The 14,558-nt window shown below is 45.0% G+C and overlaps 1 protein-coding gene across 6 annotated transcripts in view; it reads left to right on the top strand.

Annotated features, from left to right (window-relative positions):
• Positions 1-12,869, top strand: part of LOC125152096 (multidrug and toxin extrusion protein 2-like) — a 59,683-nt gene extending 46,814 nt beyond the window's left edge. For 2 of the 6 annotated variants that reach the window (XM_047833833.1, XM_047833829.1), the window contains exons 13-17: positions 2,922-2,991; positions 4,401-4,533; positions 10,702-10,796; positions 11,826-11,880; positions 12,183-12,869. In XM_047833833.1, the coding sequence (XP_047689789.1) occupies positions 2,922-2,991; positions 4,401-4,533; positions 10,702-10,796; positions 11,826-11,880; positions 12,183-12,412 (583 nt within the window). In that variant the 3' untranslated portion in view covers positions 12,413-12,869. The other 4 variants (XM_047833831.1, XM_047833830.1, XM_047833832.1 and 1 more) reach the window with 4 other exon arrangements.
• The last annotated feature ends 1,689 nt before the right edge of the window (positions 12,870-14,558 follow it).

Raw genomic sequence — 14,558 nt, 5'->3', positions numbered from 1 at the left:
CCCGTGAATGGGCCATGCCTTCTTTGTATGCTTTGTAATTTTGTGTTGGAATGACATTCTGAATATTGTAACGCAACACCTCTGGAGATCAGCTTCTCCTCCCTCCTCAGGCATTGTTCTGCAGTTGTCCCGGTTGCTTAGTGATTTTTCCAAACCACTTTTTTTGTTTGTTTGTTTTTGTTTTACAAAGACTATGTTGCTCGTCATGTGTGGTGTCTGTTGTCTCCTCGGTGAACCAGTGGCCTGGCAGATTTCCTCAAATGCCTTGATCCAATAAGAAAAGAACATTTTTAAAAAGTTCTGGCTCTCTCAGTTATCTGACAGGCACTGGCGTGGGAAGCGGCCTCTGTGCTGGGCCCGTAGTGAACCGCCAAGGAGATCAAAACCCACAGCTCTGACTTTTGGAGCACGAGATCCTTATTGTCCAACATGCCACCAACTAGCCACACCAGGAATGCAGGCAGCCGTCCCTACACCTGCCTGCCATGGGACCAGGGGACAGGAAGCGGTAGCTAGTCTCTGAAACCCCAAAATTCATGGATACTTACTAGGCTCATTCTTCATGAAGCACTGCGTGCTTCAAGTTTTCAACTCGACTCCAGAGTTGTGAAAATGGTTGATTTTGACATTTCTGGCCAGTTCAATCATTGTTTTGGTAAAAGGATTGATTCTTGGAGCTTCCTCCTCCATCAGCTTCCATCATGTCACCTGGATATAGACTTTGCATACTAATCTGACTTTTTTTTTTTTTTTCTAATTTTTTAGATGTTTTTATTTTTGAGAGAGAGAGAGAGAGAGACAGAGCATGAGCTGGGAAGGGTCAGAGAGAGAGGGAGACACAGAATCCGAAGCAGGCTCCGGGCTCTGAGCTGTCAGCACAGAGCCCGACATGGGGCTCGAACCCCCAGATCGCGAGATCACAAGCTGAGCCGAAGTCGGACACTTAACTGACTGAGCCACCCAGACGCCCCCTGATCTGACTCTTAATCCATATCGTAGGGTAGTGTTTTTTTTTTCCTGGAAATCTTCCAGATGTTATTTGTGTCTTTGCACATGCTTAGGCATAGGTGAATATTTTTTCTTTTATTTGGTGTGGCACTGTGTAGACTCTCAGTCCGAAGCACTGGATTTTTCTTTAGCTCTGGGATATTTATATAAATGGTAGAACTTCTGGGTGAATCTGGCTTGTCTCTTCTCTCCTCCTCTGTGCTTGGGGTCATTTCTTCAACTTTATCTTTCAAATTGAAATTTAGTATGTTGCCATGTCTATCTCATTATTCAGTCTTCAAACAGAATGTTTTCCTGTAGTGTTCATATTTTTTCGTTTCATTTTTTTTCCCCCATTTACTCCTTGTTCCATGGATTCGGTGGTGGCTTTTGTGTCACCTGTTCTGCATGCTCATTTGGGTCTGTCCTTTTTGTGTGCGGGCTGTTGATTTTCGTCCGAGTCCGGTGAACACTGGGTTAATGTCTGTATTTGAATGAAAGACCATTTTGATTAGTAGGGATAGTGTACCATGAGGCAACTTCACAGTCCTATGGATCTATTCCAGAGAGGTCTCTCCTCTGGTGAGAGGGCTGACTGCAGGCTTTGTCTCTGTTGGTGGCACCTGTTGACCAGCAACCTTCCCCTTTAAGGCGAATGGTAGGGAAGCAGAAAACTTCCTTTGGGGAGAGTACGATAGCCTGTTTCATGTATTCCAACCACATTGGCTCTCTCTGTTTTTGTTTTTGTTTTTGTTTTTTTTTTTAATTTTTTTTTCTCAACGTTTTTATTTATTTTTGGGACAGAGAGAGAGCGTGAACGGGGGAGGGGCAGAGAGAGAGGGAGACACAGAATCGGAAGCAGGCTCCAGGCTCTGAGCCGTCAGCCCAGAGCCCGACGCGGGGCTCGAACTCCCGGACCGCGAGATCGTGACCTGGCTGAAGTCGGACGCTTAACCGACTGCGCCACCCAGGCGCCCCTGTTTTTGTTTTTTAAATGTGTATTTACTTTTGAGAGACAGAGCATGAGCAGGGAAGGGGCAGAGAGAGAGAGAGAGAGAGAGAGAGAGAGAGAGAGACACAAAATCAGGAGCTCCAGGCTCAGAACTGTCAGCACAGAGCCCGACGCAGGGCTGGAACTCAAGCTCTGAGATCCTGACCTGAGCCAAAATCGGATGCTTAGCCAACTCAGCCCCCCAGGCGCCCCCGTCGTGCGGGTCTTCAGATCCCTCCAGCTCTGCTGTGTCTTCTCTCCAGAGTCCCAGTATCCCCACTGTCATCCCTCCCCAGATGGACCTTCTACCATATTCAGAGTTCAGAGGATCCCTGAGGGGGCAAGTGTTTCCTGTGTGAACACTGGCCTTCACCTCCATCTTTGAGGAAGTGTCCCATTCACAGAGGAAGATTATCAGCCATAGGCTGAAACATTTTTTTTCCAACCTGCATGTTTTTATACTCCTAAGCAAAACTTTAAGAATTATCCTCTAGGGGAGCCTGGGTGGCTCAGTCGGTTAAGCGACCGACTTGGGTTCAGGTCATGATCTCGCGGTTTGTGGGGTTCGAGCCCCACGTCGGGCTCTGTGCTGACGGCTCGGAGGCTGGAGCCTGATTCGGATTCTGTGCCTCCCTCTTTCTCTGCCCCTCCCCTGCTCACGCCCTGTCTCTCTTTCCTTGAAAAATAAATAAACATTAAAAAAAAAAAAAAAAAAAAAAGAACTATCCTCTATAGTGGCAGCCTAGGCCATGCCCCTCTTACCCTCGATTCTAACTAAGAAAATTTAGTGAGGTTTTATTGGGTACTCGTTTTGTCAAATAGAAAAGTTGTGTTTTCACTGAATCACTGATCCGTTAGTTAGGTTTGTCAGATCAGTAGTAATTAATATACTCCACTTAAATGTAATTTTGGGGTCACTGACCACTTTCTTTTCCTCCCACAGAGATATTATTTACCTTGTGAGCCAAGTGATGCCTATTTTTGCTCCCTTTCATCTATTTGATGCCCTTGCAGTGAGTATCTGGAGTGATTTTACCCCCACCTAATATGCATAGCAAGATTTGTTTTGCGTTTCTAGTTTTGCATTAAATATGCGATTTCATCCTTGAGAAGAGAGAGTTCTTGCCACAAGCGTTCTTTTTTTTTTTTTTAACATTTATTATTATTTTTTTTTTCAACTTTTTTTTTTTTTTATTTTTGGGACAGAGAGAGACAGAGCATGAATGGGGGAGGGGCAGAGAGAGAGGGAGACACAGAATCGGAAACAGGCTCCAGGCTCTGAGCCATCAGCCCAGAGCCCGACGCGGGGCTCGAACTCACGGACCGCGAGATCGTGACCTGGCCAAAGTCGGACGCTTAACCGACTGCGCCACCCAGGCGCCCCAACATTTATTATTTTTGAGAGACAGAGACAGAGCACTAGTCAGGGAGGGATAGAGAGAGAGGAAGACACAGAATCCGAAGCCGGCTCCGAGCCGTCAGCACAGAGCCCGGCGCGGGGCTCGAACTCACGAACCGTGAGATCATGACCTGAACCCAGTCAGACGCTTAACCGACTGAGCCACCCAGGCGCCCCTTGCCGCAAGCATTCTTCACCGCTTGTGGGAAAGATGGGTGACGCTAGAGCATAACATCTCAAGGTAGAAGAGACCAGAGCTATCCAGCCTCCTCTTTATCTGGGGCCTGAATGCCCTGTGTGACTCTTAGCCACGTGAGCAGGCCCGTATCTACTGTATTGTCCATGGCAGGCCAGGCCACCTTCGAGTTGACTCTGGCCACGAGAAAGTCTTTCTCTAGGCTGATCTTCTGTGGGTTTGTAGGAGTTTGAAGACCCTTCTGCTGTACCCTGGGATCATGCCTTGAGTCGTCTTCCCAATTTCAGCAGTTAGCCCTCATGACTTGATTTCTAGGTCCGTTTGCCATCTTTCTTTTTCCCCCGAGGAGTTTCTTCCGTTTTATCGTTACCAGTCTGAAGGTGTGATACCCGATTGAATACGAGCTGTGGTAAGAACAGTGTGGAAGAGAGCAAGATGGTTGCCACCGCTCTGACTCTGGGCATTTTTGAAGCCCATGGTCCCATTCCTGTTTTGTAGCCATGATATCAGACTAGTTTCTGCTGAGATTTCCATCAGTGAACCTTAAACTTTTTTTTTTTTAATCATACACTTACAAAATATTTTTAAGCAAAGATTGGAATAACATTACCTGTGGGTTTCTGATGAAAGCCGCTATAGCTTTTTGTCGTTAACGTAACTTTAGAAGCAAAACGTTTTTATCTCTTACGTAACGTGCAGTTCTTGTTTTGAGGTAGAACTGTGTGATCACATCCAAACCTGGGATGTATTAATGTAATATTTCTCACGAACCTGACACGAGGGTAGGTAAACGGCTATAATGGTGGTTTTGGTATTCCTCTCTTTAGGGCACCTGTGGTGGAATCCTGCGAGGTACAGGAAAACAAAAGATCGGTGCTATCATGAACGCCATCGGTTATTATGTGTTTGGTTTTCCCATTGGAGTATCTCTGATGTTTGCCGCAAAACTTGGGATAATAGGTATGTTTTTGATTCCTCAGTGATTAACCTCAAATCTCATTTGTCATATTAAGATAAGCTGCTTGAGATATAAATTAGCTGACTTAAGGGGCCCCTGGGTGGCTCAGGCGGTTCAACATCCCACTCTTGATTTCGGCTCAGGTCGTGATCTCACAGTTCGTGAGTTCGAGCCCCACATCGGACTCCACGTTGGTGGTGTGGAACCTGCCTGAGATTCTCTCTCTCTGCCCTTCATGCTTTCTAGCTCTCTCTCGCTCTCGAAAATAAATAAACTTAAAAAAAAAAATAGTTGACTGATAAGTAGCCCCTGTGGAATTGTTTTCTCTCAAAATAGTTACTCCTCTGCCTTCTCTGTACCAAAACCCTGGAAAGGTAGCCTTGAAAAGAGTAGACATGATCTGTGTCCTCAGGATGAGACCAAGATTAAGTAATTACACGGGAATTCCATTTGGATTCAGTACCGCAGGCGAGAAGAACTGGGTCCTGTGAGCACCCGTGAGTTCCCTCGCTGGTTGGAGGGGACATCTGAGCCTTGACGGACTCGCCAGAACTGGCTTGCCCGAAGGTAGTAATGTGTTAGCTTCAGACCCGAGACATGATGAATTACCTAGATGAAGTGAACACCACTTACTGAAAAACTGTTCTTTCCCCACTGAATGATCTTGGCACACTTGTCGAAAATTATTTGGCCACAGATGTAGGAGTTTATTTCTGGACTCTCTGTTCTCCTCCACTGATCTCTCTGTCTAAACCAACACCACTCTCTTCTGGATTACTATAGCTGTGTTTACTACAAAACTTACTGTTTTGAAATCAGGAAGTGTAAGCCTTGCAACCTTGTTCTTTTTTTAATTTTGTTTTGGCTGTTTGGGGACCCTTGGAATATTCCATATGAATTTGAGGGTCAGGTTTTCCATTTCTTGCAAAAAAGCCATTAGAATTTTTATCAGGATTGCATTGAATCTACAGACTGCTTTGGAAAGAATATTGCAATCTTAAGTCCTCCAGTCCATGAACACAGGATTTCCATTTATTTAGGTCTTTAATTTCTTACAGCAACGTTTTGTAGTTTTCAATGTTTTTGCTTCCTTGGTTAAATTTATTCCTAGATATTTTATTCTTTTGGATGCTATTGTGAATATAATTTTTTTATTGATATTTTAGAGAGAGCACAAGTGGGGGATAGAGGCAGAAGGAGAGAGAGAGAGAATGAGAATCTTAAGCAGGCACTGTGTGGAGCACGAAAGCAGGGCTCCATCCCATGACCCTTGGGATCATGACCTGAGCTGAAATCAAGAGTCAGACGCTCAGCTGACTGAGCAACCCAGGCGCCCCTAGAACTATTTTCTTAATTTCCTTTTCAGATTGTTCATTGATGGTATTTTAAACCACAACTAATTTTGTGTGTTGACTGTGTAAGTTTACTGAATTTATTAGCTGTAGTATTTTTGTGTGTGTGAATTAAAAAAGATGTTTCTAAGTTATTTATTTTTGAGAGAGAGAGAGAGAGAGCGCACAAGCCAGGGAGGGGCAGAGAGAGAGAGATAGAGAGGGAGACACAGAATCTGAAGCAGCCTCCAGGCTCTGAGCTGTCAGCACAGAGCTGGATGCGGGGCTCAAACCCACAAACTGTGAGATCATGACCCGAGCCAAAGTCACAACTGACTGAGCCACCCAGGTGCCCCTATGTGTGGATTTTTAAAGATTTTCTATGTATTGAATCAAGTCATAATTAAATAATTTTACTCCTTTTCTAATTTTTAACTTTTATCTTTTTCATTGTGGTAAGTGTACTCTTTAATCACCATCACCTATTTCCCCCATCCCTCTAACTCACCTCCCCTTGGTAACCATCAACTTGTTCTCTATAGTTAAGAATCTATTCCTTAGTTTATTTCTTTTTCTTTTTTCTTTGCTCACTTGTTTCATATCTTAAGTTCCACATGTGAGTGAGATCCTATATTTGTCTTAATCTGACTTATTTTGCTTAGCATTGTGCTCTCTAGCTCTATCTATGCTGTTGCAAATGGCAAGATTTCATTCTTTTTAATGGCTGAATAATATTGCATTGTGTGTATATATATCACATGTTCTTTATCCATCCATCTATTGATGGACACTGGGTTGCCTCCATTATCTTCGCCGTTACAGATAATGCTGCAATAAACATAGGGGTGCATATATCTTTTTAAATTAGTGTTTTCGTTTTCTTTGGGTAAATACCCGGAAGTGAGATTGTTGGATCATAGGATAATTCTGTGTTTACTTTTTGGAGGAACCTTCGTACTGTTTCCCTGAGTGGCTGCACAGATTTGCATTCCCACCAGCAGTGCATGACGTTCCCTTTTCTCTACAGGCTCACCAACACTTTATTTCTTGCCTTTTTTTTTTTTTTTTTTACTGTTTTTTTTTCTAGCCGTTTTGACTGGTGATGTCTCATGGTTTTGGTTTGCATTTTCCTGGTGATTAGTGACCTTTTCATGTGTCTGTTGGCCATCTGTATGCCTTCTTTAGAAAAATGTCTATTCAGGTTCTCTGATCATTTTTTAACCAGGTTTTTTTTTTTCCTGGTGTTGAGTTACAGAAGTTCTTTATATTTTTTTGGTATTACCCCTTTACCAGATACATCATTTGCAAATATTTTTTCCCATTTGGTAGATTGCCTTTGTGGTTTTTGATGGGCTCTTTGGCTGTGTTAATAAAGCTTTTTCTTTTGGTCGAGTCCCAATGGTTTTTGCTTTTGTTTTCCTTGCCTGAGGAGAGATATCCATAAATATGTCTAAGAGATTACTGCTTATGTTTTCTATTGGGAGATTTATGGTGTGGGTCTCACATTTAGGCCTTTAAGCCATTTTAAGTTTATTTTTGTGAACGGTATAAGAAAGTGGTCTAGTTTCATTCATTTTCATGTAGCTGTCTAGTTTTCCCAACACCATTTATTAAAAGAGTGTTTTCTGTTTAAGATTTTATTTTCAAGTAATGTCTACACCAAATGTGGGGCTCAAACTCACAGCCCTGACATAAAGAGTTGCATGCTCTACTGACTAAGCCAGCCAGGTGCTCCCCAAAAGAGACTTTTCTTTTCCCCGTTGTATATTCTTGCCCGCCTTTCTAATTTCAATGGATTTTATTTCCTTTTTCCTGCCTTATTATTGTGGCAAGAACTTATACAATTTTAACATTTTTCTATATTCTTCTCCAGTACTTTTATTTTCAAGTTTAAATTTTTTTTTTCAACGTTTTTTATTTATTTTTGGGACAGAGAGAGACAGAGCATGAACGGGGAAGGGGCAGAGAGAGAGGGAGACACAGAATCGGAAACAGGCTCCAGGCTCTGAGCCATCAGCCCAGAGCCCGACGCGGGGCTCGAACTCACGGACCGCGAGATCGTGACCTGGCTGAAGTCGGACGCTTAACCGACTGCGCCACCCAGGCGCCCCTTGAATGTGTATTTTTTTAAGAGTGAACGAGCGAGCATGAGCAGGGAGGGGCAGAGAGAGAGGGAGAGAGAATCCCAACCAGATCGAGAATCGGATGCTTACGCGACTGAGCCACCAGGCCTGAATTTTGTTTTCCTTAAGAAAAAAAATAGTCTAATTAGAGGATTGACTGAATGCTTTAGTATGTATTCAGATAGCTCCTTTTTTTCTGTAGTCAACCAGTACATTTTTTTACTATGTAAAAATTTTGAGTCTGCTCTTTATTCTCTGCGAAATCTTCATCTTCTAGCTATCATAAGAGCCTCCCTGTGTCCACACAAACAGGTGCTTAGTTTATCTTACTTGTTGGAAATGTTACTTGGAGGAACTGTTTTCAATGTCATCTGTGTTTTTAATGACAGGTACAGGCTGGGGGCCTGTGGGGCATTTGATTAACGTTAGGCTGGGCTTCATTCTCTATTTGGGACACACGACTGCCAAATATTTATTACTCTCTCCTAGTGCTACCAAGCACTGTCCTGATCACCAGAGAAAATACTGTTCAACCAAATCGTAAGAGCCGCTGCCCTTAGTAAGCTGCTGGGGCTTTACGATTCAGCTTTACTTAAAAAAAACAAAACACACAAAAGCGCTCTTATTAGACTCTAAGCTCCTTTCGAGTAAGCAACATGTCAGATTTCCCTCATTTTTTTTTTGTTCACTAATATGCTTTTGATAATTGTACATAGTGGGTTCTCAGGTTTGTTAAATAACTTTTGAAGATTTTGTTTATTTATTTTAGAGTGCACAAGGGGGAGGTGTAGAGGGAAAAGGAGAGAGAGAGGAGAAAGAGAGAGAGAAGAGAGAATCCCAGGCAGGCTCCACACTCAGCACAGAGCCCAACGTGGGGCTCAGTCTCACAACCATGAGATCATGACCTGAGCTGAAGTCAAGTCAGATGCCTAACTGACTGAGCCACCCAGTGTCCCCAAGATACTTTTAAATTATAACGGCATGGAAATTTTGGGAAAATACATTAAGTGTAAACAATTAAATTACCTTTTGTTACACTGCCTTGATATAACGGCAGAGGCATTCAGTGTATTTTATTTCACTATTTTAAAATTGTTTTTTATTCCGGTATTTTTTCTATTTTTCACAAATGCAGGGTTTTACTGAATGTGTAATTTTCCCCTATTCTGTGTTAAAGACGTGGTTTTTAGGACCTCTAATATTTCCTTGCATCATTTCCTTAATGCTCCCGATAGTGGACACTTAAACTGCTTCTCTATATAAATAAGATTGTGATGAGCATCGTGGGTGTATGAGTTACTAACGTTTCTGAATCTTTCCTTAGGACGGGTTCCTAGGAATGTAATCACTTGATCAAAGTGTGTAAACTGCCCGTCCACCTAATTCTCAACTGAAGGGAAGTTTTAATCGGCACGAGTCTACAGAGGACCAGCCTCACTGTGCTTTTCCCTAGTGTGGGGCCACAGACACGGAATGAATGAATTAGTCTTCCAACTCCCAGTTTATACCATGTTCCAACTCATCCCTCCGCAGCTTGCTTCATAGTGAAATTATTGATACGAAATATCTACTTTGGTACCCAATGCTATTTCAGTGGCTTAAATAGTTTCTTCTCATAAATAGTTGGCATTATCATTTTTTTTCATGGATCCCTTTATATCCTCAATAAGCTTTTCCACACAGCAGTTGGAGAGATCTTTTTCAAAATGGGCTTCTGCAAGCTGCCTGGGTGGCTCAGTCAGTAAAGCCTCCAGCTCTGGATATCAGCTCCATCATGATCTCACCGTCGTGGGATTGAGCCCCGCATCTGGCTTTGTGCTGAGCAGGGAGCCTATGTGGGGTTCTCTGTCTCCCTCCCTCTCCCTCTCTCCCCCTCCCCCACTGGTTCTCTCTCTCTCTCTTTAAATAAATAAACAATAAAAAACAGAAAAACCCAAAGTGGGCTTCTGAAAACCTCAGGTCTCCCATCCACAGATGCACACACCAGTCTTAAGCCCTTCAGTGGTTCCCATTAGGGTTGGAATCAAACCCTGGTCTTTCCGGGCCCAGACGCCCATCATCACGTCCTGCTTCCCTAACCTTCTCCCCTCCACTCCCTCGCTCCCCTGCTCCTTCCCAACTGGCCTTCCTGCTCCTGGGACTTGCGGGCCGGTTTCCCCCGGGCCAGGCCTGCTCTTCCCTCCGCCTGCAGGGCCTGTCCTGTCACTGTCACAGCGGGCTCCTCGCCCTCGCGGCCACCTGCCCGTCTCCCTGCCTCTGGGCCGCAGGCCACCCCTCCAGCGCTCTGCCCAGCGTCTCCCACGGCCCTCACCACCCTGCCAGCCGTCACGTTTGCTCCCTTGTTTGCCCTGTGTCTCCCCCAGCAGCACAGAAGCTCCACGAGGGCACTGATCCCGTCAGCCTGTTCGGTTCTGTGTTAGACACAGCACTTCAGGCAGCGCCCGGCACAGACAAAGCCGGTAAATGTTTGTTAAACAGTCAACGTATGAAGCGGCGGACGGGCTCGTGCCGTTTTCACTCTTCGTGGGTCCGTTGCTTGCCACCGATCCACCCACGGTGAGCCTGAGTCTAATCCTGGCCCGTAATTATCTCCGTTTCGGGGAGTTATTTTAACCGCAGCTTATCGTGTAGATCCAGAAGTCTGGGAAGCACGTTAATGACGACGGGAGCGTAACTGAAGGACCTCTGAGCCGTGACTCTCACCCTCCACCCCTAGGTCTCTGGTCTGGATTGATAGTCTGTGTCTTCTTTCAAGCCCTTTTCTACCTGGTGCTCGTCTGGAGGACAGACTGGAAGAGAGTTGCAGAGCAGGTAAGAGCGTGTCCCCGGAGAAGCGTGGCTCTTGCCTGGTCGCAACGGCACCGAAGGACTCTTCGCGGGTCAGAGTGCCGAGAACGCCACGGGCGGCGTGACTCCCTTTGACCCGTGAAAAGGGTCTAAGGTGACAGTCAGGGGCCAAGAACATCCCATCTCAGCGCATGTTCCTCTGAGTGTAGGGCCAGTGCAGGATCCGCTAACTAGGGCTCAACAGCAACAGCAAGGAGTTAGCTTAGGAAATATTTTGCTGTTTTCGTAGAACCGTCCTTAGAAGAGTAGTCGTCTTTTCCCCCTACTTACGCCGAGTTGTTACGCGTTTTTAGGCCTCTTTTTACCGACATTTTTGGTCCGTGTTTTCCATACGCTGAGCATCTGTGATCGGTGGGAAGTAGGTGGGGCAGAGCCATAGCCTGCATGGAGAGGACAGGCTCTTGACTCAGTGGGCATCGCCGTGTTGAACTGTGAGCCCCGTTTATTCTGTCGAGGCTTGAGATGGGACGGATGGGGGGCCGGCTTAGGGGCGGTGTCACCGATGAGGAGCCGGGAGGATGAGGTCAGGTGCGCCAAGCGTCACTGCTTACCTCTTGTCCCCCCTCCAGGTTTCTCACGGCTTTGGCTCTCCTCATCGTGATGTATGATGTCTTCCGTAGCGTAGTGTGATTCGTGGAGGAAGTAAAGTGTACAGGGTATTAAGTTGGGCCATAAACTATCCTTTATGTGATAGCACCGTTTGCCTTTAGACTTTATTCCTCATATCAGTGCTTAGGAACACGGACGTGCACAGTGCAAAAAATGTTACATTTGCAACTAGAGCAGCAGGTAGCTTTTCACATTATTGTGAGCAGAGCACTGGGGAGAAGAGTGGTTGTTGAGTGTTACATCGTATTGTCACCGGCATTTCAGGCCCAAAAAGGACCGTGCTGGATGGTGGAAACCTTTAGCAATAGCTTGCATGAAGTTTTAACACGAGTACTAGCCTAACCTGACGTACGCTTTGTCCACTTACGTGCCACTTGTTCTCAGGCACAGGTTCGAGCTGGTGTGAAAGGGATCAAAGAGGCCACGCCTGCACCAACAGGTAACAGAGGACATGGTCTAGTGCATTCGCTCTGCCTCGAGAGCCTGAAACGGGTTAGTGTGGCCAGAGTTGCTTAGTTTATGAGAGCCTGCTCTCTTGCATAATAAACCTTGTCTCTGCCTATATTAGAATGGGGAGATCCACTCTGGGTTCTCCTGTGAAACGCTCTTCATGTAACTTCACACGTACCAGCCGGTAACTGACGGCATCGTTGACGATGCATTCTTGTGCAACTTCCCATAATATCCCTTTATTTCTGAACCCCCTACGTAAGTGTATACTCCGCTGTTCTCTGCAATCAGATCTGCCTGTGTTGGAAAAAGAAGTCACCGATGAAGTGATTTTACCTGCTATCGTCAGATCCGAGAGCCAGACCCTGCAGCTAATGGTGATAGAAGAAAACAATCAGTATGCGGTGGCCACCGTTGGGGATGTTTTGACAGTGAAGCAGCTGATTTTCTACCGTGGAATGGCTCTAGCTGTTGCTGTTGTTGCCCTTTTAGCAGGAATTTTAATAAGAGTTTTTCAGTGAGCCTGGCTAAAACAGAAGAATTAGCAGCAGCCCACACGCTAGACATGATAATTATTGTGATATATGAAGCCTGGGAGGTGACCTCCCGGTTGTGGATGGAAAGGATATCAGTGATGTTTTCTTAGTTATCCTGAGAATCTGCACTATCCTGTTGGAGATCACGAAAGGAGTTCTAAGTTTCTCCTGAACATTTAACTCTATCATGGGTGATGAGTCTGTGGATTTGATATTCCCTGCCCGAAGTGTTCTGTACTCTTACATTGAATATCTTCTTTCTTTTGGGAAATTCGTCGCCCTCTAAACTTGATGGCTGATCCAGTTTTGTTTGTATTTCTAGGTTATCGTATTTAATCTTGTTAGTGAGTATTAAGTGCCTGTTCAAGTGCTGTCTCAGGTATTGCCGTATAAACTTTTATAAAATAAACACCTTAAAATTGAAAATGTGTGCCGACGTGGGGGTGCCTGGGTGGCTCAGTCGGTTGAGCGTCCAACTTTGGCCCAGATGGTGATCTCACGGTTCGTGAGTTCGAGCCCCGCGTCGGGCTCTGTGCCGACAGCTTGGAGCCTGGAGCCTGCTTCAGATTCTGTGTTTCCCCCTCTCTCTGTCCCTCCCCAACTTATGATCTGTCTCTCTCTCTCTCTCTCAAGATAAATAAAAAAAAATTTTTTTTTCAGTGTGTGCTAATGATATTATAAAATCTATCTAAATGATAACTTTTAGTTTTCGGCTTTTGAACACATTTTTTTGTGGCAACATTCCTATTAAAGAATCAACATCTGGGACGCCTGGGTGGTGCAGTCGGTTAAGCGTCCAACTTCAGCCAGGTCACGATCTCGCGGTCCGTGAGTTTCAGCCCTGCGTCGGGCTCTGTGCTGGCAGCTCAGAGCCTGGAGCCTGTTTCCGATTCTGTGTCTCCCTCTCTCTCTGCCCCTCCCCTGTTCATGCTCTGTCTGTCTCTGTCTCAAAAATAAATAAACATTAAAAAAATAAAAAATAAATTAAATAAAATAAAAAAAATAAAGAATCAACATCTGTTCTCTTCTGCTGCTCAGCTCCCCAAATGCTGGCAGTTACAGCTGCTCCCATCCAAGCAGATTTTTAGGGTCTCTATGGGGAGTTTGAGCAGCCCAAATAGAAAATCCTAAAAAACATTACTAATATTGGGGATTCCCTCCACGAAACCCACCGGATGAGCCAGAGTGCAAGACTTTTATAGGGAAAGAAAACTTACATCCTCAAAGGGCCAATACCAAATGTTGCAACCGTGATCTAGGACAGGATGCTATAGAATAAGACAGGAAAACTTTTGAGCTAAAATTCACATAACATGAAACGAACCAGTTCAGGTGTATAATTCAGTGGCATTTTGTACATTTCATAGTCTTGTGATTTTGTGTTGTTGTTTTTTTTAACTATGATACCGTCTGAGTGGCTGTGAAGTGTCTCATTGTGGTTTTAGTTTCCATTTCAAATGCAGATGACAAATGGTGTTGAGTATCTTTTCACTGGGTTGTCTAGCTGTCTATCTTCTTTGGAGAAATGTTTGTTCAAGTCCTTTGCCCATTATTTTTTTAAGTTTGTTTATTCTGAGCGAGTGTGTGTGCGCAAGCAGGGGAGGGGCAGAAAGAGAGGGAGAGAGAGAGGATCCCGAGCAGGCCTGGTGCTGTCGGTGAGGAGCCCAATGCAGGGCTCGATCCCACGAACTGTGAGATCATGACGTGAGCCCGAAATCACAAGTCAGATGCTTAACCAACTGAGCCACCCAGGCAATGCCCCCGCCCCCACCTCCACCTTTGCCCATTTTTGAATTGAGTTGTCTGTATTTTTTTTTTTAATTTTTTTTTTTTAACATTTATTTATTTTTGAGACAGAGAGAGACAGAGCATGAACGGGGGAGGGTCAGAGAGAGAGGGAGACACAGAATCCGAAATAGGCTCCAGGCTCTGATGTGTCAGCACAGAGCCTGACGCAGAGCTCAAACTCACGGACCGTGAGATCATGACCTGAGCCGAAGTCGGACGCTCAACCGACTGAGCCACCCAGGCACCCCTTGAGTTGTCTTTCTATTGTTGAGTTGTTGAGAGTTTCACATACGTGCATTCTGGATACTAGACCCTTGTCAGATGTAAGATCCGTGAGTATTTT

Source organism: Prionailurus viverrinus, chromosome E1, assembly GCF_022837055.1.
Source record: "Prionailurus viverrinus isolate Anna chromosome E1, UM_Priviv_1.0, whole genome shotgun sequence".
Taxonomy (NCBI): domain Eukaryota; kingdom Metazoa; phylum Chordata; class Mammalia; order Carnivora; family Felidae; genus Prionailurus; species Prionailurus viverrinus.
The sequence above is the reverse complement of the archived record's forward strand: the minus strand, read 5'-3'. Positions and strand labels throughout refer to the sequence as shown.